The sequence below is a fragment of the Protopterus annectens genome, chromosome 8.part0 (assembly GCF_019279795.1).
Source record: "Protopterus annectens isolate FY-2018-M chromosome 8.part0, PAN1.0, whole genome shotgun sequence".
NCBI classification, from domain to species: Eukaryota; Metazoa; Chordata; order Ceratodontiformes; family Protopteridae; genus Protopterus; species Protopterus annectens.
The window spans coordinates 1,916,484,588-1,916,509,822 of NC_056741.1; the positions used below are offsets into that span (position 1 = coordinate 1,916,484,588).

Below are 25,235 nucleotides of genomic sequence, written 5' to 3' on the forward strand. Positions count from 1 at the left end.
TCATCCCTTGAGCCTGTTCTTTTCTAAGTTATCATCCCCTGGACTTGCACTGGATGACCTGCAGGAGGTGGCAATATACCACCTGTCCCTTTTTGCCCTTACCAATTTTACTACTAGGAATCTTATCACTGACTTCTTGCCCTCTCTGTTCTTTTTTTCTACTGCTCAATCTTTCTCATCAGAATCAGCCTACACACATATATATATATATATATATAGAGAGAGAGAGAGAGAGAGACATATATAGATATATATTGTGAATCTTCCTCTCTTTTTACCTACAGTGTCCTTCATGAACTCACTATACCTTAAAAACAAGCTCTATCCCTCCTCATCATTAGCCTACATCTTGGCTATCACAACTATGTCAGCTTTACTCTTAGTTAATGTTAAGCTAGTTCAGTCATCTTTCTACCTAGCTTTCTGGTAATGCTGAGCACTAATCCGAATCTATTATACCTACTCCCCATCTTGTAATAACCTATTCCAATTCTTCCTTTCAATGGTGTCATTTCCAATGTCACTGAAAGTTTCCTGCCCAAATTAATTTTTTTCTCCATTCTCTTTAACCTTGCCTTGGCCACGTCTTCTATTTATTTAATTTATTGGCTATTTATTTTTTATTTAATTTTTAACTGTTTGCTAATTCCTTCTTGTCACCTTCTGATGATTCCCATCCTTGTCAGTACTATATTCTTCTTTTCAAAGTTACTAAATTAATCTCTCCTTGTATCACCCACACCTTCTGTCTGTAATATCATTAATAATCCCATTACCATGTAATCTTGTATAATTTCCAGTTCTATTCATAATATACTTAAATTTCTCTTTACCAAATAAACTTGTTTAAAATCTGAATGTCCTTTATTGTCTTTTGCTCCTTTGTATAACTGTGTTTACTTTACATCTATGATCTTTATGCCAAGGGTTTGTTAGATACCCTAGTAATACACACTAATAAATGAGCAAACAAAAATGAATAAACAATGCCTCCCCCACTTATACCCTCCATTTTCCCTGCCACTTCTTACTGCCATGGGGCTGCCCTCTTCAACTACTTCCTCTTTCTCTGTGATAAGCTCTCTCTTTTGCTGCCTACTTCATTTCTCTCAGAAAATCATTCTTTTTATATCTCAGTTTAAAGACACAAATGTAATGTGCATTACACTCTGCCTATTCACTGGAATGTGAATGTATATCTATCTGTAGATAGACAGACACACACAGTTTCTCCATGTAACTAGTTTGAACTAATCTGCTGTTGTTTACAGTTCTGTATTTTTTTGTTTGTGAAATGTTCTGTATTATACCCAGGCTGATCCTAAAAATAATCAATACTGATCAGTGTAAAAAAAAAATATATATATCGATCAGTGCAAGCACCGAAGTAACCAAATATACACAAATAAATGTGTGCGTACAGCCCTACAAAGCAAGCTCCTAAAGATGCATATGAAGTTTATTACTTCATAACTCCTCTTCATCTTTCTAGCTTACCCCAATGATCTCTGATGGGGTCAGCATTTGCAAGTAAGGCCATGACCCATCCTGATAGTTACAAGTTATGCTAGTTATGGTGATATATATTCTAGACTGCCCAGTCCCTGTTTACTACCTTCCATTTCTCCCTTGTGAAAGACTACAGCTGAAAATGGTAGTTAAGAAATAGATAACTTAGTGTTTAACAGAAGATTAAAGTAGTACAATACTCCAGAGCAAAATTTCTGATCAGAAGAGAATATAATCAGTTAATGCCATATTACAGAAGCCGTTTGTTCCTAGTTCAGCCAAAGTTGATCTACAAAATTGTTCTCTTTCTGGAAGCAGAATCTTATACTCTCATGATGTGACATGCCCCATTCTGCATACAAGGCGCCAAAAGAGATGCACAGAAACTGCTAACCGAGCAAGAACAAATTAATGACTCCTTTGTATGTAAAATGAAAAAGTCTACGAACAATACATGCAATAACCTTTTAAACTGGCTCCATTGTGTACTTTCTGCAAATGGGGGGAGGTGCAATTCAAACATTTTGCCAGAACAGTTGGCAATATCTGTTTACAAATTAGTCAAGGACAACTTAGGGCATGAAAATGCGAAATTTCATCAGAGTATTTTATTTTACTTTTTTTTAGGATTACAAAACATCTCTGCAGCTTCCTGGTCAGCATACATATATTCAAAGTCCTGTTTACACTGATTAAAATTCTGATTGATCTCCAGCACAGTCACTCATAGTAGACAAAATAAAAGTCCCAGTATCCATTTCTATCTGTTGCTTCTTTTTCTCGGTTCAGACTTTTGTGGTTAATGTGTTTCACAAACTTCAATGTCTCCTTATCCCTGTAGATGAGGGCCAGTGAATTGTCTTCTGGGTGAATGGTCAGTAGCTGAAATTATATAAAGAAGTGTTATCTCAAACAGAACACAGCCTTTGGTGGAATTACAAATTTAATAAAATGCACAACATAAATAAGAGATACGACTTGGCTCTGAAAAGCTGACCTAGTCAAAAAACAAGTCTATAGTAAATGAACTACAGAAGCTACTTATGTGCCAAAGCTTTCACATCTGGTTATGAACTTTAAAATCTTAAAGTCCAGCAAAAGCAATTTAATTGTTAAAATTACATCATAAAAAAAATGAAAGCGAAATGTTGTGAATGTAAGATGCTGTATAAGGAACTGATTGTCCAGTTACAGTACACAGCAAATATAACTGCAGAAAAACTAACAGACAAAAGAAGCAAGCTATAAAAGAAATGCCACCTTACATTATCACAGATGCGCTGCAGAAAAAAAAAAAAGTTAAAACAAATCAAATTCATGGGTTCAGACTGGATAGCTGATGGTTTTCTATACAGAGTCAAAGACCAACTACACCCCTGTCAACCATTTTGAACAAAACATTACTACAAGGACATGTGCACTGGATTATTATGGTAGACTGTATTGTTATCTACTTACAAAGGAGGGGTGTTATGAAGAAAGTTGAAACAAAACTTCAAAGTAAGACAGGGATCCTACTTTTGTTAAGTACAGAAAATGGAATTCATGTTAAAACATCATGTGCACAGGCATCATACCCTGTAACGGGTCAGTAACAACAAAAGAAAAAAAAAATACAATAATGGAGACAAAGTATTTTTGACTCTAAGCATAATCAATCCAAGGACACTAAATTGCAGGAGTAAAAAATATTCCATTATACCCTTGAAATCCAGTAACTGCAATGTCACTTTCACAACAAGCTCTGATGTTATTTTATACTCAACTTTTTGCTGGGATGTTAAGGTACACTAAAGCACTGCCTTCAAAAGTTCTACATGCCCTGAGAAAAATACAAGTTTGTTAAGGAGGCAACTTGTTTCTGAATCTGAAGTTATTCATGGAAAAAGTAACAAGAATACTTGGAAGTACTGACTACACACACTTATCTTGATCCTGTTAAGGCAATCAACATTAATCCACATAAGGCAGAAACTCACAAATTAATAAACTAAATGTCAATCCACATAAAGCCCAGTGGCCAACACCCAGGCTAAGCAAAAGAAAGACAGGCATAAGTCAGGGTTAGAGATTACCTGTCCAACTAAAAGGTGTTACCAGTGGTGTTCCACAGGGCTTTGTGCTGGAATCCGTACTTTTTAGACTACCCTTCTCAGTACAAGTGAAAATGATAATTGAATGACCAACTATGCTGATGACTATCAACTGGGTAATAATTGCTTCAATAAAAGATAGGAAATTTCTCCAAAATGGTCTACAAAAACACATGCCTGGTGCAACAGTGAAGACTTTGCCTTTAATGGCAATAAATAAAACATCTTGGCACTTGGCAGAAGTGGCATAAATTATATTTCCAAATTAAATGATAAAATTGTAAAAATGATACCATCATTAAAGATCTTGAGACAGTGTTAGACAATGTAAACATTGACCAATATGTAAATTGATAAGAGTCAGAAGCATCCGCAGTCCATCTATTTTAATGAGCATAAAGTTTGCAGCTATATGTCTTTTGCTTGGGCATTACAGCTGTATTTACGTGGGAGAGTTCTGCTGCAGCATCAACTCTCCACTTACGTTTGGACAGTTTTTACAGCAGCCCTTATGGCAACGTGTGTACACATCTGAAGCAGTTTAAACTTGTGACTTGTGGGTGTACATCTCTGTGGGGAAGCCTATGTAGCTTGGATGCTCAAGACAATAAATTCCATATCTTAAAAACTTTTTTTTATTTGTTCAATGTTTTAACTGCTGGCAGAGGATGGTTTTCATCTACAGAATCCCAAATCTGTTAGCTGAAAATAAGCCCTAAAAAAGCTGGAAAATGAGTTCAAGATTCAGACTAATTACTTTCTGGAAAAAAAAAATATGCCCCTGAGCTGTTGCTTACTAGGACACCAAAAAAAAAAAAAAGTTTTCATCAGTAGGATTTGAAAAATATAAAATATATTCACTTAAATAACTAGGCAAGATGCTATGTTTTTGACAGAGAGAAAATGATTGATTTACAAGAAATTAATAAATTATTAATGACACTGAACTTTTTGCAGCAGATTACATAACTGATTTTTGAGCAAAGATATAGTCAGATGTGCAAATATAATATGATCCTCCCAACATGCAATGCTTTGCTTTCAAGCTATTAAATACCGGGTGCTTAAATGTAAAAGAAAATTAGCATCAACAGCATGTATTGAACTATGGCAAATCAGCTGTAAAGCACATTTTCAGAAAAAAAAGCATTAAGTCTTGCAAATATGTAAGGACACAGCAAATGAATCCGAGCATGAATGAAGTAGGAAGCTGGGCAGACAAATGAGCTCAGTGAGACCACCATTACTGGGGTACAGATCTAGTAGATATGCATGGTAGGAGAAAACTACTGCAAATCAGGGCAGATATCACTGGGCTAAAAGTTGTCCAAACAGAAGTAAACAAGTTGAAATAATTGAGGAAAGGAAAATATCTGAAGATGTAGAAGAATGCAGCATATCATTATTTGTCAGAGCCAGTTTATATTATTTGGCAAAGAGCTGGCTTCATTTGCACAGGTTTTTGTAGCAGAATTTTAAGGATCAGCTGTGTTTGATATTACATACACTCACACCATCAAACTGTTTGGAAAAAAAAAAAAAAACAGTAATATCAGTAAACTGAATCACAGTGAGGCAGAAAAGATATGTAAAACTGCCACACTTACAAATAAGACTTTCAAGTTTGGAGATGGAAAACAGTGTACTCCAACAAGAGACTAAAAATATCAGGAAAACAGGACAAATTATGCACGACACTAACAAAAAAAAAAAAAAAAAGTACTTCCTGTTTAGATAACTTTATTGGCAAATAAGACATCCTTGGCATTATGCTTTGTCAACAAGAAAGCTGTTGAAAGAATGGTGCGAGACTGACATAAATATTTGGTTGGGGAATACGGCCTTCTCCAGTATTGAGCAATCTCAGATTTGGTACATACAAGTTTAGCAGGGGATACAAGAAGCAAAGACATTTTTTCAGCTCCTCCCTTTGCTGCTTCATCCTTTCCAACTGTTCCAGTGACCCTGTCCACTGCCAGGTCTACCTGCACCTCCTTCACCCCCCCAGACTTCAATGTGTAAACTGAGGCCACTTTGGATCTTAAGGACATCTGTGTGTGTGTGTGTGTGTGTGTGTGTGTGTGTGTGTGTGTGTGTGTGTGTGTGTGTGTGTGTGTGCGCGTGTGTGCGTGTGTGCACACGCGTGCTGAGGGGTACTTATTTTATAACCTACCCTTGTTTCCCCTCCCCTGCATGCACTGATATACATGCGAGGGCTACTCCCCTCTGTGGACCATGCCTCCGCTCAGACACTGCCTTTAACAAACACCCTCCCCTGAGATGGGCACTCCCATACCTTCCCAGCCAAAGTCACACACACCTGAGCTACTAATCAAACCAGGGTCATTTGTGCCAGAGGGATGTATATCACAACACTGAACGCTCCAAATTTTGAATGACACAACATTGAAGTGGATTTATCGAACCCCAGAAAGTACAGTTTTGTACCTACCATAAATGTAGATGTTCGAGTGTTCACCCTGCTGCAGTCATCACACTTGGGTTATCCTGTTGTCAGGCGGTCCCGCAGTCGGCTGGAATTCCAAAGTCTTGGTCCGGCGTCGGTTGCTGTCGCCTTTTCCCTGACGTCAGTGCGCCAGGGGTATATATAATGCAACCGACGCCATTTTCTTCAGTTTTTCTTGCCCCAGATGTCAGGTGCCCCCAAAAAGGTGGTCAGAATTAGTACCAAATGGAGTGAACACTGCACAAACACAAAATCCCTTCAGCTATAAGCAAATACATCAGTAAGGCATAGAAGAGATTTTGCCAGTAGATCAGAGGGGATGGAGGGAGGGTAACCTGGACTGCAGCAGGGTGAACACTCGAACATCTACATTTATGGTAGGTACAAAACTGTACTATGTTCATCATGTTACCCTGCTGCAGTCATCACACTTGGGTTGAATCCCAAAGCTAAGGTAGGGGGGAGGTATCACAGAGGGTTAGTGGAGGCAATAAGGCCCTGCAGAACTGCAGTGGCAAAGCCCGCCCTGGACTTAGAGTAAAGAGGTAAGTGATAGTGTTTGGTAAAGGTGTGTACTGAACTCCAAGTTGCAGCTTCTAAATTTTCCTTGGTTGGAACCCCCCTGAGAAAAGCTGTAGAGGTAGCTGTTGCCCTGGTAGAGTGGGATCTAATGGTAGCAGGAACTGCTTTCCCATGATGGGTATAGCAGAAACGTATGCAATGACCTATCCATTTAGAAATGGTTTGTTTAGATATAGTCTTCCCTTGAGAAGCTGTAGCATAGGATACAAAGAGCTGGTCAGTTTTTCTGAAAGCCTTAGTTTTGTCCAAGTAGTAACGAAGCTGTCTGTGAATGTCCAAGGAATGCAGGAGTCTCTCACCTTTGTTTTGTGGATTGGGGAAGAAGGTGGGTAAGTGGATGGTTTGATTTAAAGCTACACTGGAAACCACCTTAGGCATAAATGAAGGATTAGTTCATAGAGAAACTCTGTCTTGATGAAAAATGAGGAAAGGTTCCACTGCCATTAGTGCCTGTAGCTCTGAGACTCTCCAAGCTGAAGTTATTGCTAGAAGCAAGGCAGTCTTCCATGACAGGAACTGAAGATCTGCAGAGAAAGCTGGTTCAAAGGGAGGTAGTGTTAGTTTTTCCAGAACAAAGTTGAGGTCCCATGTTGGTGTAGGAGCTCTCCTGGGTGGTCTAATGTTTTTTGCCCCTCTGAGGAACTGCCTTAGAAGAGGATGTGAAAATAAAGGTGGATCCGTGTTGTAGTGAGCTGAAATAGCTGAAGCATGGATTTTAATTGAGGAAAAGGAAAGTCCTTTGTGCAACATCTCAGCTAAATACTGTAGAATGTGAGGCATGTGAGGCTGAATTGTGTCTTGGCCTTTAGTTTGGTTCCAGGCACAAAACCTTTTCCATTTGTCCGAATAAGCCTTCCTGGTGCTTGGTCTCCTGGCTTCCAGAATTACATCCAGAACTGCTTGTGAAAGAGGGGCTGGTTGGATGTTTAGTTGATTTGCCATGCAGCCAGATTTAAAGTTTTGAGATGGTTGCGAAGAATCTGATTGTTTTGTTGTGTGAGCAAATGGGGTATTTGAGGCAATATTCACGGTGGGCTGTGGGCCATATTTTTCAATAGCGGGTACCAGTGCTGGCATGGCCAGTCTGGGGCTATGAGAATCAGTCGTGGCCTCTCCTTTTTGACCTTCAAAAGAACCTTTGTGAGGAGAGGTAATGGAGGGAAGGCATATGCTGTCAGGTTTTTCCAACTGAAAGAGAGAGAGTCCACTTTCCAAGCTTGATGGTGGAATGTCCTTGTACAAAATTTTGTCAGTTGGTAGTTTTGAGGACTGGCAAACAGGTCTATGTTTGGAAGGCCCCATTTTTGAGTTATCATTGCAAATATTTGTGGATCTAGTTTCCACTCGTGGGGATCTTTGATGTTTCTGCTGAGGTCGTCTGCCAATGTGTTCTTCTGTCCTGACAGGAATTGAGCTTGTAACTGGACTTGGTAGGCCAGAGCTGTGTTCCATAAGATCATTGCTTGCCTGCATAGAGGGTAGGAATGTGTACCCCCTTGTTTGTTTATGTACCACATTACTGTGGTGTTGTCCGTCTTTATTGCAAGTTGTCCTGGATGTAATAGATCCTTGAAGGCGGTCATAGCTTTCTGTACAGCTAGCATCGCTTTTTGATTTATGTGCAGAATTCTTTGATCTGCAGTCCATAGGCTTTGAATACATTGTCCTGCCATGTGTGCCCCCCAGGCGTGCGTAGTCTGAAGCATCTGTTGTGATAGTCTGCCTGGCTGGGGGGCAAGGTGAAAGGCTGACCCTTGTTGAGGTGACATGCCTGTGACCACCATATAAATTCCTGTTGTAGGCAGGGAATGAGAGGTATCATTGTGTCCAAGCTGTGGCTGTGTTGAGACCATACACTTTTTAGGTACCACTGTAATTTCCTCATATGCAGCTTTGCAAATGGTATTATTAGTATGCAAGATGCCATGAAGCCCAAAGCCTGCAGAATTTTTCTTGCAGTTAATTGGGTCTTTGTTGCCATTTTCTTGAAATACTGAGTTAGTTGTAGTTGCTTGTCTGGCGTAAGATAAGCCTTCTGAGCCGTTGTATTCAAGCTGGCACCCAGAAATGTCATTTTTTGTGAGGGTACTAGTTTTGACTTCTTTTCGTTTACTGTGTACCCCAGGCAGTTTAGTAGATGCTTTACAAAGGCCAGATGTTGTAAGAGAATGTCTTTGCTTTCTGCTTGGATAAGGCAGTCGTCCAGGTATGGATATATTTGAATTCCTCTTTGTCTGCAGATTGCAATTACTGGTGCCAGGCATTTTGTGAAAACTCTGGGCGCAGTAGATAAGCCAAAGGGCAGTGCAGAGAATTGGTAATGGGTTGAACCTGCAATGAAACGGAGGTATCTTCTGCAACTTTATCTGATAGGGACATGCAGGTATGCCTCCTTGAGGTCCAACGTTACTAGCCATGCTTCCTTGCCCAACATGGGAAGTAGCTGCTGTAGTATTAGCATCTTGAATTTGGGCACTTGTAAGTAAGTGTTTAGAATTGAAAGGTCCAGAATTGGTCTCCAGGCATTGTCCTTTCTGGGCACTACAAAGAGTCTTGAGTAAAATCCTTGGCCTTGCTCTTGAGTAGGTACCAGATGAATGGCTCTCATTGTCCATGAGAGCTGTAATTTGCTTTTGTGCCTCTGCCCATTGATTTTGTGGCAGGTTTGACATTCCTCTTTTCATTGGCAAGGTGTGAAAGTGGAATCTGTATCCTTGTAAAATTATGTCTAGGACCCATTTGTCCTTTGTGACTATCTGCCAGTTGTCTGCAAAAAGTGCGAGTTTTCCCCCCAAGGGGGCTGCCAAGAGAGTATTGCTTGGCCAGATGAGGTGCAAGTCATTGAATTTGCCTTCTGGTGGATTGAGACCTGTCTTCTCCTCCCTTCTGTGTTGTAGTGCCCCACTGGCGAGGTTTATACTGGGCTTGTGGTTGTCCTCTGCCCCTTAGGCATCTGTATTTACCCCTCTGCGGTCTGTCAGTGGCTGGAAAGGACCAATTTTTTGTTGGCCAGTTTCTGCTGAAGCGAGGGGGTTGCACTTGTAGGAAATCAGACTGTCTGCATAGATTTTGCCTTATCTTCCATTTTCTTTAAAACTTCTTCTGCTTTAACTCCAAAAAGAACATCCTGCTGTAAAGGAGCATCTAGTAGTTTTGCTTTAACATGATCAGGCAGAGTTTGTTCCTTTAACCAAGCATGCCTACGTATAACAGACCAAGTGACAGCTGCTCTGCAGGAGGCCTCCAAAGAATCAAACCCACAATGTTAGGTATGTTTGCCCACTTGCTCAGTGGCGTGCAACAGATCCTGTACTTCTTTCAATTCAGATTGTTGAGGGAGAGTGGTTATTCTTTGCTTTAACGGAGAGATTAGAAATTGCTGATACTTAAGCATATGAAATTGACAATTCAGTGCCCTCGTAGCTAGTGTGGCTGAGGTGTAAACCTTTTTCCCCCACCTGTCTAGTGCTCTGGAATCCCTCTCAGAAAGTACTGGGTTTTTAGCCATAGAAGCCTTAGCCCCCTTGGGACCCTGGGAGATAGTCTCTGGGTCAGCTCCTGGGCTTTTGTAAAGAAATTTGTGGGAATCAGGCACTCTGTAGTATCTGTCAGGCTTAGCCAGAGCAGGAGATAGAGAGTCTGGGTTGAAACTGGATTCTAAATAGACATCATCCACAATGTCCAAAACTGGTGGGATGGCAAGTGGTCTGTGTTGGGGGAGTAAAAGAAACTCTCTGAGCCTTTTCATTGAATCAGAGTAGTCTTGACATTCCCAGTGAAAATGTTCCCTCATAGTGTGTAAAGTTTCCCCAAAGGAGTAGTCTTCAGTAGGAGAAGCTGAGGGAATAGAGTCCTCAGCATCAGAATCTTCATAAGGAGAGAAGGAATAGTCTTGGTCCTCAGAGGAGTCTGAAGAAATGGACATTTGCTCAGAGGAAGCAAAATCTTCCTCTTGTCTAGGCCTTTTGTCAGGAGGGAGCTGTGAACCCCTGATTAAAGAAAACAAATCTTCAGCCATTTTGTGCATCTGTTTCTTAGGCATAGGGCCTTGAACAGGAGACTGAAGTGCAGTCCTTTTAGTTTTAGAAGGAGTCTTCGCCTTAAAAAACGTTTTAATGGTGAGAGTCGTTGGTCTGAAAACGCCTTCAGAAACTGATGGCGTTTCTGTAGCACCGACGTCTTTTGAAGCAAAGTCGTCGGAAGGGCCTGAAGTAAAAGGCTGTGTCGGCCTGGTACATTCTGTCAAAATTTCCGTAGCGGTCTCGGGTTCCAGATCTGCGGTAGTCAGGGGCTGCGGCGGAGCCTCACTGAGGACCGGAGACCGGATCAGCTGAGGCCTCAGAATCTGGCTTAGGCCTGGGCTGCCTGTCCTTATCCCTGCGTTTTTTGTGCACACCGGTAGTCGGTTGCTCTGACGGCATGTTGTAGTTAAATCTCCTACCGTAGTGTCGTGCGAAATCAAAGCGTCTTTTAATAGTACACTTATTAAACCTAGCACAAAACCGACAAGAAGTGACGTCGTGGTCTGGGCCTAGGCAAGCTATGCAATAAGAATGAAAATCCTTAAGAGGTATTTGCTTCCCACAAGAAATACAATTGTTAACTTTTTCTGACATCGGTCTGAGGCAAGAAAAGTTTCCCCAGCGGGGTACTTAGCTTTATAGAAGACTTCGGTCTGAAATTCGAATTCGAAAATCTCAGGAGTCGGCCGACCAGCACTTGCGAACTGCTTCTGCTTCGGGCACCGCGCGGCAAGAAAGACTGAAGAAAATGGTGTCAGTTGCATTATATATACCCCTGGTGCACTGATGTCAGGGAAGAGGCGACAGCAACAGACGCCGGACCAAGACTTTGGAATTCCGGCCGACTGCGGGACCGCCTGACGACAGGATAACCCAAGTGTGATGACTGCAGCAGGGTAACACGATCATCATCGAATTGGGGGGGGGGCCTTCCAGAGTGCAGATGACAAATTGCTCCATGCAGGGGAGCAAGACCCCTGCACCCACACACCCCCTGCCACTTAAACGTACCTCTTCAGAGATCGCAGTTAAGTGCGCTGCAGTGCGGAAATGGAAGATTTCCGCTTCCTACACTGTAGCGCAACGTCAGAGTTGGTATATTTAAGTAGCGGGGGTGTGGGGGGAGCAGCTCCCCATGTGGGGGGGTGCAGGGGTGCTTGCCCCCTACCTACACCCTTAATGTTACCTATCACCTTTGGTAACTGCCATTGACATGGATTCAATTTTTTGATGGTTCGATGAATCCATTTCGATATTATGTCATTCGAGATTTGGAGCATTTGATGTTACGATATAAACCCATGCCAGAGCTAGGGCTTTATCTCTCTATGCCACAGTGCTAACTATGACTGTTTCTAGTTTTGATGTACTGTGATTATGTTCCAGAGCATGCACACTGGCGTGTCAATCTTTTTGAGATACACGAATATGTGTCAATTATATATACATCAATCTAATGTTCATTAGTTCAACTTACATGTATTTATAAACACCCTCAACTTAGGAGAGAGGAAGTATGACTCGCATCACTGTGGGGACCACAACAATATCCTCCCTGATGCAGGTGCACATTCCTGTGTACTCACAATAAGAGCTACCTTAGAAGCAGCTTTGCAGCTGAATACCATCTTGGGACTGCCTCTTGCAGCACCACCACTTCTACGAGGGACTGTTGCTTTGAATGCCTCCTGACTGTTGCCTCCCTCTCAGGATGGGCACACCCATCCTCCTTTTTAGCACTATCAAGCCCAAAGCCACTAATTGATATCAGACCACTTGTGCTGTTACTCATGGCTTTGTCCCTCTGTGCCACTGGAGTTGCCTGCCAAAGCATTGATAGTTAAACAACTAGTAACTCAAATGCAATTGCTCTGGACATTACTGTGTCAACATTCTAGACAAAGACCTTAAGGAGAGTCACTGTGAGAATGAGGTTTTTACAGTTTCAAAGCATGTGCTCAGTGAGGAAAGGCAGAAGGTTTAAACAATGATATTGAATGTATTTATATCCTGATGGACTACTGACAACTGTTAGGTTTGCCTGAAGTTCACCAAACTGAAAGTTATGCCCAATGTAGACACGCTGCTGGTCTCGGAGTACAGTGAGTCAATTACTGAGGACTTTTAATGAACTTAGACCTGGGACTTGGTACCTTAACATCACACATCCATTTCCAAGTTTCAATGGCAGAAACATTATGAAATTAAAGATGCCATCAGAAATCGCAAATGTATTCACTGGGAGGATAAGCAAGTACGGCCCACCTCAGAACTTGCGCAGTAACAAAGGTGGAGAATTTAACAATTAGAGGTATGGCAAAGAACTTCAGTACTGAAGCTACAACCATGGCACCTTATAGTCTGTGGAGCAAAAGGTTTCTAGAAAGACACAATCAGATGCTACCAGAAACAAAAAGCAAAACTTAGCAGTGGATTTTACTGGGAAATGACTTTAGATTGGGGTGTGATGGCAAAAACTAATCTGCAGAATGTCTACAGCCATAGTTCCCAAAAATTTGTCTTTGGTCAGAACCCAAATACCCTTCTGTTCAGACTGATGACGTTCCCTGTTCTAGAAGGAACCACAAGCAGCATGACAGTGGGAGAAGACATTTCAGCATTACAAGTGCCAAGGAAAGCATCTGCTGATGCTGAATGGTCAGGCAGAATTCAGAGACCTCTACAAAAAACTTCATACCATAAATAAAATTGAAGATGAGGTATCCTAACACAAGGGAGAAGTGTGCAGAGTACAAAGGATCCAGAACAGTCGCTGGCCAAGAAGGACTTGTATTTGTGAAGCCAGGCAGTATTTGTGTAAGGATGCATCACTCCGTGTTGTGCAAGGTCAAGACTGAAGCAGAGGAACAATATATTAATAAAAAATGATAATAAGGGGAGAGACTTATCAGAAAATTATATCAATCAACTCAGAAAAGTGACACGAGGGTTAGATGGAAAATTATGAAGTAAGGATGTAAGAAATTGGAACCAATGGAGTGAAATAAACACAGATGTTACAACACAGTAGTAGACTCTTTTGCAAACAAAGTCAAACCATAAGATTTGTGTATAGAGAAAAAGATGTGCACCACACAGCTGAAGACACAAGAGCTGGTATAACTTAAAAAAATTATTAGAAAAGAACTGTGTTATATCAGCAAAAGGTACTTTAATGTATAAAAACGGTAAGTGCTTTCGTAAGAACTTCTTCAGACTATAACAATATTACAAAACAGAATCAATAAATATAAATTTAACATATGAACCAATAATCAAACCGCTCTCATACACATGACATAGAATAATTAACTCCTCCTACTTTTCAATCTAGGTTTTAAAGAAACCTTGTCATTAAGTCCACACACTGCCTGTAAATGTAGTATCCAAAATAATTCACGGCTCTCAGTCTGATTAATCACATCCCCCCAAGTCTACCATTTTCATTTATAACTTCTACGACCTTAAAACTAAAATTGTGTGTGATATCTGTTTCTTTGACATATCTAGCTAAAGAATTATTCATACTCAAATTTATATCTCTCTGATGCTCCCTCATTCTTTCAAAGAGCATTCTAATTAGTCTTGCCTATATAAAATTTAAAACATACTTGACACTGTGCTAAATATACTACTACGTGGCATTTACCTTAAATTCATATGTTATCCTAGTACTTGGATGTACAAACCCACTATGGGAGTCAATTAGATGACAGAAATTACATGACCCACATGGAAAAGTGGCTTGAATACTCAAGGTACTATCAGTCATATTATTTGTACAAAAATCTCTTAAAAGATTTTTTTTTCTAAATGAAAAGGTTGGCTGTATACCTATCAAAGCCTTTATTTTAGTATTTGAGGTTAATACATGACAGTTCTTCTAAATGACATCACAAATGACCTTGACATTACTAGAATAAATCAAATTAAACTTTGGTGCTTTTATAGTTGCACCAATAACAGATGTTTCATTCCTGTGGTATGTTCCAGAAAAGTAAGGGGAGGCTCTACTCCCTTTAGGATTGTCTAGCCTCCTTAATACCACTCCCCACTTCTTCATCCTTATAACCTCTGGCCATCAATTTTCACCCAGTACCTCTAAATCTACCAAAAATGTATCACCCCCATTATTAAGGTGAGAAAGCCTCATCGCCTGTCCCTTAATAATATTCTTAAAAATATGTGGAGGGTGAAGACTATTCCTATGCAACATGTGATTCTTATGGCAATCTTTCCTATAGTGACTAGTAGTTATATTGCCATATTCATCCTTCTCTAATTTTATGTCTAAATACTCTTTATCTTTTTCTTAGAGCAGCTACTAGTAAACTTCAAAAAACATATGCAAATATTCTAAAAAACATATAAACTCTTCTATAGTCCCCTGCAACAGCATAAAAGCATCATCAACAAATAGTTTGTAAAATTTAATATTGTCTAAGAACCTATTATTGGCCAAAACATATGTGTTCTCCCACTGCACCAACACTATATTAGCGGGTCTATATTATATCACTGAATGCTTAAAAAAACAAACAATGATTAATTAACCCCATGTAAATTATTTTATTTTGTTTTGGTATTGAAGTGAATAAGAACAGTTTTTTATATTTATTTCTTCATCGAGCTGAGTGAAGTGTTGGTGCGTGTTCACAGTGTGTTCTTTTTTTCAGTTTTTCGTTTGTCAGTTTGTTTTCTACTTGGACCCCATGTAAGCGAAAGCTTACAATCCTGAACACTCAGAACAGAGATTTTTTTCCCCAAGGGAAAAAAAATTGCTGTTCCAAAAAAGAAAAAAAAAAACAACTTTAAAACATGACAAAAAGTGGGGGGCTGTGCCCCTCACACCTCCCCACTTAAATATACCAACTCCGAGATCACACTACAGTGACAAAAAAGGCAAAATACCGAAGGCGGCCAAGCGATTTCTTTCCCAGGGAAAGAATTTGCTTAGATGTCGTTTCGCGCTTTCAGGTTTGATCAAGAGGCATTCGAAAGAATGCGTCTTTGATCATCTAATAGGGAACCATATTAGCATAGCTGTTGGCGCAGGGGGTACACCCATGGCCACTCCATTTTTATGATAATAGCACCCATCAAACAAAAATATTATTATCTAATATAGTTTCAATAAAAAGACATATTAAATCAATCTAACATATGTACCAACTAACAAAAACTTTTTGGTATATTCCAATCCATCATTATTGGATATCACAGTGAACAAAGAACATATATCTAAAGTTACAAACAAAATATCAGCACATAAATCCACATTAGAACAATATTCATATAACTGTACTAAAAATTGTCCAGAATCATTTAAGACCACAGGATAATTATCTAATATAGGTCTCGAATATCTTTCTACATAGATGGAAATAATTTCAGTAGCCCATCTCCGTCCTGAGACAATATGTCTTGGGGAGGATTCAAGACACTTATGTACCTTAGGCAGGACATAAAAAACAGGTATAGATGGAAATTCAACATAGCAAAACTTAAAAATATCCACATTAATAATGGTCAAAAGCAAACAGTCATTCAATATTGAATGTACCCCACAAAAAACATCATGAACATCACAAATATTTAGTTTCTAATATGTTATTTCATCACTTAAAAGTTGCACAACTGAATTTTTATAGTCTTCATACCCCATAATCACCAGTCCATCTCCTTTACCTGCTGGTCGTATATAAATAGAATTGTCATAACAAAGCCTTCTCAGAGCCTGTCTCCTTTGCATTCAATCAAAAAAACTGTTTAGTATTATTAGTTTGCTCTGTGTTGAATGCTACATTTAAGTCACATGAACATAAATTGCAAAATACGTTTATTTGCCAGAACTGTTATATTAAAACTCATGTTCCCCAATGAAAAATCAGTAAGTTTGCCCAGTGGGAATCCACTTATGTGTTCAATACAACAAATCAGTGGTTGAAGAACATACCCTATTAAAAGAGATTTGTGAATAACATATTTTTTTTTGTGGAGTGGTGATACACAAGAACATACCAAGTTCATAGACTACTTGAGCAATACAGCTTTTCTACAGTTTGAGGTTAATAGCTTCAACAGAAAAAAATTATTTTTTGGATGTTACCCTTCAGCCAAGCGCAGATGGTATCCTTGATGCATCCTTACACAAAAAAGATTGCTGGAGAAACCATTTGTTACACAAAACGAGCATGCATATCAGGCACATCTATCTGCATGTCATCAAAGGGTAATTAAGAATCTCCAGGATCTGCATCAATAAAGCAGGGCTATGAAGAAGAGATTTCAAACAATGAGGATACGAGGATGAGGGAATTCAGGAAAAAGTCTTGGAAAACAGGGCACTTAGGCATACAAGAGGTATGCCCTATTTCACTAACGGCACTAGGCAAGATGAAACTGAGAAAAACAGGAAGAAAAGATTATGCTGGTGGATTAAGATGCTTAATGACTTATAGCAATGCTGCAAAACAGGTGTGTCAAGAATTAAAGAACACCTGGAAGATTCTTACAGCTGATGAGAATATCAAACGTATCACTGGTGACAAACTCTGGTTTTGTTTTAAGAACAGAAGGAATCTGAAATGGATATTATGTCACGAGAAAGCCAATAAAGGATCCACCTTAACTGCAACACTTAAAGGCAATTTCCTTGCAGAAGATACAAAGTCTGTTCATACACGGATTCTAGTAAACGCTTCAAACACTAGACTACTGAGAGGAAATACACACTTGACACATATGATGACTGCAACACCAGAAATGTTACATACACCCCATGCTGTAATACTTGCACTCATTTCTATGTTTAAAAAACTAACAGACCCCTCAAGGCCAGAATTTTACACCACCTAAGTGATACAAGGCTCCAAAATAAAACCAGTGTCTTAAGTCAGCATATCTCCGCTCATCCTGGCCATATATTTATTTTTTATAATGTCCAGCACAATGAAATGAGAGTCCAAGAGGTGGTGATATCGTTAAAAGAACGGAGATAAATGAACTAAGATGGATCACAGACTTACAGGCTGATAAAACAACAGGACTGAATGGAAAGGCTCCTTTAAAATCCCTATCAAAGGGGTGGAAACTAAGATGATGAAATCCTAACCTCATTGGTTCTTTAAGATATCGGAGCACTTCTCAATTATTTATGTGCAGCCGTCTCATATTCTAAAAGATCTGAGGAAGGCATCAAGCAGAAAGCGCTTATCTTAGAGCTCTTGTACACATTTTTTTACCATGTTTTATTTGTGATTTCCTATGGGTTTTATATTTGCTATTGAAGTTTACATCTGATTTTAGCTGTACACCATCCTCTCCGTGGTTGCAGTGTTTGATTTTACATTTGTTTGATATTCAAGTGGAAGGTAACAAAAGTTTGACGGAACAGTTATGATTCTTAGTAAGGTGTATATATCAATGGATTGACTGATCACTTTTAGGGAGAAAACTATGGATACACGAATTATATACATTCTTGATTTGTCCAAAACACTAGTCACAGGACAAAAAAAAAAAAAAAAATAGAAAAGAAAGGGAAGAAAGAGAAATTATAGTAGAGTAAAAATGTTTTGCCATCCTTGAAAGCTGGTAAAAAACATCATTGTTGAATAGACAGCAGAACACCTCTCAACATCTTTGACTTAAGAATTCTGGTCAAATCCAAAAATAATGGGAGAACAAAGGATCAAATCAGGGACAGTTTTTAAATATGGTTCTAATTCACTTAAAAAGTTAATATAACAGCAGGTTTTGCATCAATATGCATTTTCTGAATAATAGCAAGCATGAAACTCTGCCCGGTATTAAATGACAGACTGAAATTCTCAGTGATTCGTCAGAAATTCAAAAACTTTTTTAGGGACAGGGCAAACCTATGAGTCCAAATTAGTGATAGCTAAGGGATGTGGACAGCAGTAAACAGTTGCCTATTATGGAATGATCACTTTTTACTGCATTATTCACTTTTACAGATGTGCAAATTATGCCAAATGTTTTCTTTTCAGCACTAATTCCTAGTGTATAACATACAAACACACTGTACAGTAAGTTGGTGATTCACACACAGTACAGTTGTGTACACTTATCATAAATGTAGATGTTCGAGTGTATTCACTGTTGCAGTCATCACATTTGGGTTATCTGCCGGCAGAAGCCCTCAGCCTGAATACCAGAGTCTTGGGATTTCTGCATCAGATGCCGTCACTTCTTCCATGACGTCAGGGGTATAAAACATGCAGCCGATGCCATTAAATCAATTTTTCTTGCCCCAGATGTCAGGTGCCCCCAAAATAGGAAGCAATTATATGGTGTGGAACACTCCCAGCAAAAAGCAAATATGCATTGTACAAGATATGCCAAACCAAAAAGGATAGGTAAAAGTAAAGACAATCGGGGCTGGAGGGAGGGTAACTAGGACTGCAACATTGAATACACTCGGACATCTACATTTATGGTAAGTGTACACCTGTACTATATTCTTCGTGTTTCACTGTTGCAGTCATCACATTTGGGTAGATTCCCAAAGCTAAACTCCCAAAGGCTCTAAATAAAAATCTGCCTAAGCAGCAGAGACCTCCAAAGCAGACACCCAAGCAACCGCTACCCCAAAACAAAACATGTGCAACACACAGCTCACAAAGCCAGTATGCTGAACAGTCACAGCCCTTAAGGCTAAACAACACACCTGATACACTTGTAATAGGTGACTATCGTCAGGCACACTCACGTCCCGCTCACCAGGCTGAACAAGGAGAAGGTCACGGTGAGCTGCCTGTCGGGTGCTAGGATCCGCCACATAACACAAGCACTCAGGTCACTCCAAGGCAAGTACAAATATGACTCAGTCATTGTCCATGCTGGTGTGAATGACCTGAGATGTACCTCCCTTGACTTCATGAAAAGAGACAGAGGAGCTCTCTGAGCATGTAGCCCAGGCCAGTATGACCCTGACCTTGAGTAGCATCTTACCCTCACCAAGAATGATGCCACAATATGAAGACAAGATGATCAATTTCAACAATTGGCTTAAGTATTGGTGTCATTCAAAGGGGATCCAATGCCTGTCAGCCTGGGATGATATGCTCGACAAGCCATGATGCTTCGCTAGGGACGGCTTGCACCTGTCACCCCTAGGCTTTCGGATATTGGCAAAGGCTCTTGCTACCCCCATAGTGCCTTTTTTAGGCAAGGCTCAAAAGACAAACCCACCTCCATAGGTATCACAAGGGATAAGAAACTAAGAGGAATGCTACTCAACGTCAGAAGTCTAAACCTCAAGATGCATACACTCGAAACTCTCCTTAGCATGGAGAACATCGATATCTGTGCAGTAACAGAAACCTGGTTCAAGGCTCCCGAGAGCACCCCAGCACTACCAGGTTATACCTCATACCATGCTTTTCAGCCCCAAAACTTGGACCGAACCACAAAAGGAGGGGGGAGTATCAATATTTGTCAAAGATACCCACACCTCCAGGTTGGTGGCACAGAACAAAGCATCAGAGACTATCCGTGTGCAACTAACAGTGGGTTAAACTGCCCTCCAGTTTATAGCCTACTACAGACCACCCTGCCAAACCCAGGAACCCCACTCGGCCTTCCTGAGAATACTGGAAAATATGAAGGTCTCTCCAAACACCATTATAATGGGCGACTTCAACTACCCAAACATAGACTAGGAGCATTACTCTAGCTCCAACACCCTAGCCCAAAGGTTCCTAGAATTTATAAACTCAAATGCTATGGAACAACTTGTTACCACTCCCACAAGAGGGGAAAACATACTGGACCTGATCATCACCAACATGGGGACTCTATGCTCCAGACCAGAAGTGTATCCCTCACTGGTAAGATCAAACCATAAACTAATCTCACTGGATATTCACATCCCGACCCCACCCCCTGCCCAGAAAACCACAGTGAAAAACCTCTCTAAAGCAAATTTCACACTCCTCAAAACAGAGGTGGAATCCTTCAAAGCCCCCAGGGCCTGTGGAAAATACAGCCCAGACCGCAGAATCCTTTATAAACGCATTCTATTAACACCTTCAGGAATGCATGGATCATGCAATCCCAAATAAAACCAAGACCCAATCCTCCAAAGGCAGACGTCCTGTCTGGTGGACCCCAGCCATAAACAAACTATACAATAGAAGGAGAAAGCTACTACATGATAGAGCAAAATCCCAAAAAGGGAAGGCATCTCTGATCAGTATTAGCAAAAAACTACGGGCACTCATAAAATCGTCTAAGGCCAGCTTTGAGAGAAAAATTGCACAGGACACTAAGGATAATCACAATGCTTTCTTTAGTTATGTTAGGAACCTAGGTGGGAATTCCCAGATATGCTCAGAATTAGTCCAAAAATGACAAAAAATACACCAAACCCACAGAAATTGCCAACATCCTAGCTGACAGGTTCAGCGCAACCCCCCCCCCACCAAAAGGGCAAATATCTATCCCAGCAGAGTGCTGCCCCCCTGACATCTCAGATGCTCAGGTAAGAGCCGCCCCCTCCAAAGCAAAAAACACAGCATCAATGGGACCAGACAGTGTCCCGGGCTGCGTCCTACATGAACTCAAAGAAGAGCTAAACCCAAACATAAAACTACTGTTCAATCTCAGCCTTACTACAGGATATGTACCCAAAGAGTGGCGTACAGCAACAGTGGTCCCTCTCCACAAAGGTGGTGCCTCAACGGATCCTGGAAACTATCGCCCCATAAGCCTGACTAGCTTGGTCTGCAAAGCTATGGAAAGGATCATCATGGACCTCATAAATAAAGATATTGGGGACCTACAGATACTGGATCCTACCCAGTTCAGCTTTGTTAAGGGCAGATCCTGCCTCTTAAACCTGGTCGATTTCTTTGAAACAGTCACCAAGGCCATTGATGAGGGGAAGGTGGTCCACACAGCCTACCTGGACCTCGCAAAAGCCTTCGATACAATACCCCACTCGGGCATTATAGATAAGCTCACCAGCTTAAATATAAACCACTATGTCAATAGATGGGTTGCAAATTGGCTCAAGGATAGAACCCACATGGTTAGAATTGCTGGAGCCATGTCAGACTCCAAACCAGTTACAAGTAACATCCCACAAGGCTCAGTTCTGGGACCTCTCTTGTTCGGTATATATTTCTCGAAGGTACAGGCCAACACAGAAGGACTGTGGCTGATCAAGTTCACAGATGACTGCAAACTGGGCGCCATAATTGACTCTCCAGCCGACACAAGCATCCTCCAAAAGGGCCTCATAGCAACAGACAACTGGTGCCAGAGCCATGGCCTCAAGCTAAACACCAAAAAGTGTATAGTCATCCCCTTTGGCAAAAACAAAGTGCCCACAAATTACCACATTGGTGGTAATCCATTAAGTACAGAAGAAATAATTAGGGACCTGGAGACCCAAGTTGATAGCAATCTCTCATTTGACAACCACGTGGCCAAAGTTGTTAGAAAAACATTTTATATAGCCCACCTAATCATGAAGGGATTCACATCTAGATCAGGGGAGGTCATCGTGCCTCTTTACTCATCCCTCATCAGGCACATAATTGAGTACAATGCCCCTTTTGGGATGTACCTTACCAGACACCTGCAGCAACTGGAAAGACCCCAGAAGTACCTCACCAAGAGGACCAAAGGGCTCAAACAGATGCCATATGCTGCCCGGTTAAAGAAACTCCAGCTCTACTCAGTGGCATACTGCCTGCTCAGAGACTATCTGTGCCTGACGTATAAAGCCATGTCCAACCTGGAATTAATGGACATGCTGCACCTCAGAAAATCCAAATCCCATCGAGCTACGCGCTTGAGAGACTTGAACCTCAGCACTGAAATAAATAGGACATACTGGAGGGACAGATTCATAACCCAGAGGCTCCCTTCACTCTGTAATAAAATCCCAGTCCAGGTTAGGCAAAGTCCCTCATTGACTCTCTTCAAGAGGAATCTTGACGAGTGGATGGGAGATCGTAGGTTTACCCCGGGTATCACTTCTGTGTCACTGTTAGACAGAGGCACAGTATACTAACCTCGAAAAAGGGCATAGCAAAATTAATTTAAAATGGGTGGCGAAAGCCAAACACACTCTGGCTAGGCTTATAAATGCCCTAGGGCAGATAGCCTAGTATGAACCTATGAACCTAAGAAAGGGTGGAGGTAGTTAAGGAGCATTAGAGCTGTAAGACTGCTGTGGCAAATCCAGCTCTGGATTTGGAAAAGATAGGCAAGTGGTAATACTTGGTGAAAGTGTGTACAGAGCTCCAGGTTGCAGCTTCCAGGATGTCCCTGGTAGGGACTCCTCTGAGAAATGCAGTAGAGGTAGATGTAGCCCTAACTTAATGGGTTCTTATCCCCTGTGGGGTAGGTTTTCCATGGTGCTTGTAGCAGAAATGGATGCAGTGTGCTATCCATTTAGAAATGGTTTACTTTGAAATGGCCTTGCCCTCTCTGCCCCTGCAGCAAAGCTGACTAGCAGCTGGTCAGATTTTCTGAGAGGCTTAGTCCTGTCCAGATAGAATCTAAGCTGCCTGTGCACATCCAGGGAATGCAGTATCCTTTCCCTTTTATTCTGAGGATTAGGGAAAAAAGTAGGCAAATGAATGGACTGGTTTAAAGCCAAACTAGACACCACCTTGGGCATAAAAGATGGGTTAGTCCTGAGGGAAACCTTGTCCGCATGGAAGATAATTAAGGGTTACACTGCCATAAGGGCCTGCAGTTCAGACACTCTTCTTGCTGAAGTGATGGCTAGGAGTAAAGCTGTTTTCCATGAGAGGAATTTTAGCCCTGCTGTAGCAGCCACTTTAAAGGGTGGAAGTGTTAGTTTTTCCAATACAAAGTTAAGGTCCCAGGCTGAAGTGGGAGCTCGCCTGGGGGGGTCTTAAATTTTTTGCTCCTCTAAGCAACTGTTTTACCAGAGGATGAGAGAAGAGGGGTGGGTCAGTATTATAATGAGCTGAAATAGCAGAGGCATGAATCTTAATTGAAGAGAAGGATAGGTCCTTGTGGAGCATTTCTGTTAAGTAATCTAGTATGTGAGGTAAGCTGGGCACAGTTGTGCGCCCATCCCCAGAGACTGGCTCCAGGAACAGAATTGTTTCCATTTTTCTGAATAGGATTTTCTAGTACTAGGCCTCCTTGCCTCAAAAATGACATCCAGCACCTGCTTACTGAGGGTTGCTGGTGGTAAGTTCAGGGGATTAGCCAAGCTGCAAGGTTCAGCAGGGAAGGAGTCTGAGGCAGGTGCCATGGTTGTAGCACTGTCAGACTGCGCAAAAGAGGGTACCAGTGCTGACATGGCCAGTCTGGTGCAATCAGGACTGTCCTTGGCTTATCCTGTTTGATCTTCAAGAGGAGAGGCAGAGGGGGAAAGGCATAGACTGAGAGGCTTTCCCAGGTAAAGGACAGGGCATCCGCTTTCCAAACATGGATGTGGGGAGTTCTGGTGCAGTATTTGTTTAATTGATAGCTCTGAGGGGAAGCAAACAGGTCCACCTCTGGTGTCCCCCCCATCTGTTCCTCAAAAGTTTGAATATTTTGGGTTCCAGTTTCCATTCTTGTGGGTCCATGAGATTTCTGCTCAAGTCATCTGCCAGTTAATTTAGTTTGCCTGGCAGGAATTGAGCTTGTAGGTGCACTTGATTGCTCAAATGGGTTCCCTCCTGCTTGCTTATGTACCACATAACTGTGGTGCTGTGTGTCTTCACTAATAGTTGTCCTGGAAGAATACAGCATTTGAAGTTTGTCAGAGCATTCTGTACAGCTAACATTTCTTTTTGACTGATATGCGGGTGCATCTGCTTTGGGTTCCATTTGCCCTGAATGCACTGCCTGCCATGTCAGCCCCCCCCCATGCAAAGTCTGATGCGTCTGTTCGGGTTTGGGCGGCAGGGGGTAAAGTGAACGCAAGTCCCTTATTGTGGTTGCAGGTCTCTACCCAACAAAGGAACTATGTCCTTAGACAAGGAATGATAAGAATCATAGTTTCCAGGTCCTGCAAATATTGACACCACTGACATTTTAGGTACCACTGAAGTTTCCTCATATGCAGTCTTGCATATGGAATTAACAGAATGCAAGAGGCCATGAACCCCAGGGCTTGCAGTATTTTTCTTGCAGAAAGCTGGGTTTTGATGGCCAGTAGATTGAAGTAGTTTGTCAAATAAATTTGTTTCTCTGGAGTGAGGAATGCCATCTGGGAAGTTGTGTTCAAGCTTGATCCCAGGAATACAATCTGTTGGCAGGGTACTAGGTGTGATTTCTTCTCGTTGATGGTGCACCCCAGTGAAGTTAGAAGTCTCTTTACAAATGCCAGGTGCTGTAATAGCAATTCCTGACTTTAAGCCTGAATCAGGCAATGATCCAAGTATGGGTAAATCTGAATACTTCTCTGCCTGCAAAATGCAATGGCTGGAGCTAGGCACTTTGTGAATACCTTGAGCGCAGTAGAGGAGCCAAGGGGAAATGCACAGAACTGATAGTGCATAGAGCCTGCTTTGAAGTGTAGGTATTTCCTGCAAGATTCCCTTATGGGGATGTGCAGAT

At 41.2% G+C, this 25,235-nt stretch overlaps 1 protein-coding gene across 1 annotated transcript in view; it reads right to left on the reverse strand.

Moving 5' to 3' along the window:
* Nucleotides 1–2,095: 2,095 nt before the first annotated feature.
* OGFOD1 (2-oxoglutarate and iron dependent oxygenase domain containing 1) overlaps nt 2,096–25,235 on the reverse strand; it is a 690,104-nt gene continuing 666,964 nt past the window's right edge. Inside the window, 1 exon segment of the mRNA XM_044081419.1 lies at nt 2,096–2,391. Within this exon segment, the coding sequence (XP_043937354.1) occupies nt 2,230–2,391 (162 nt within the window). The 3' untranslated portion in view covers nt 2,096–2,229.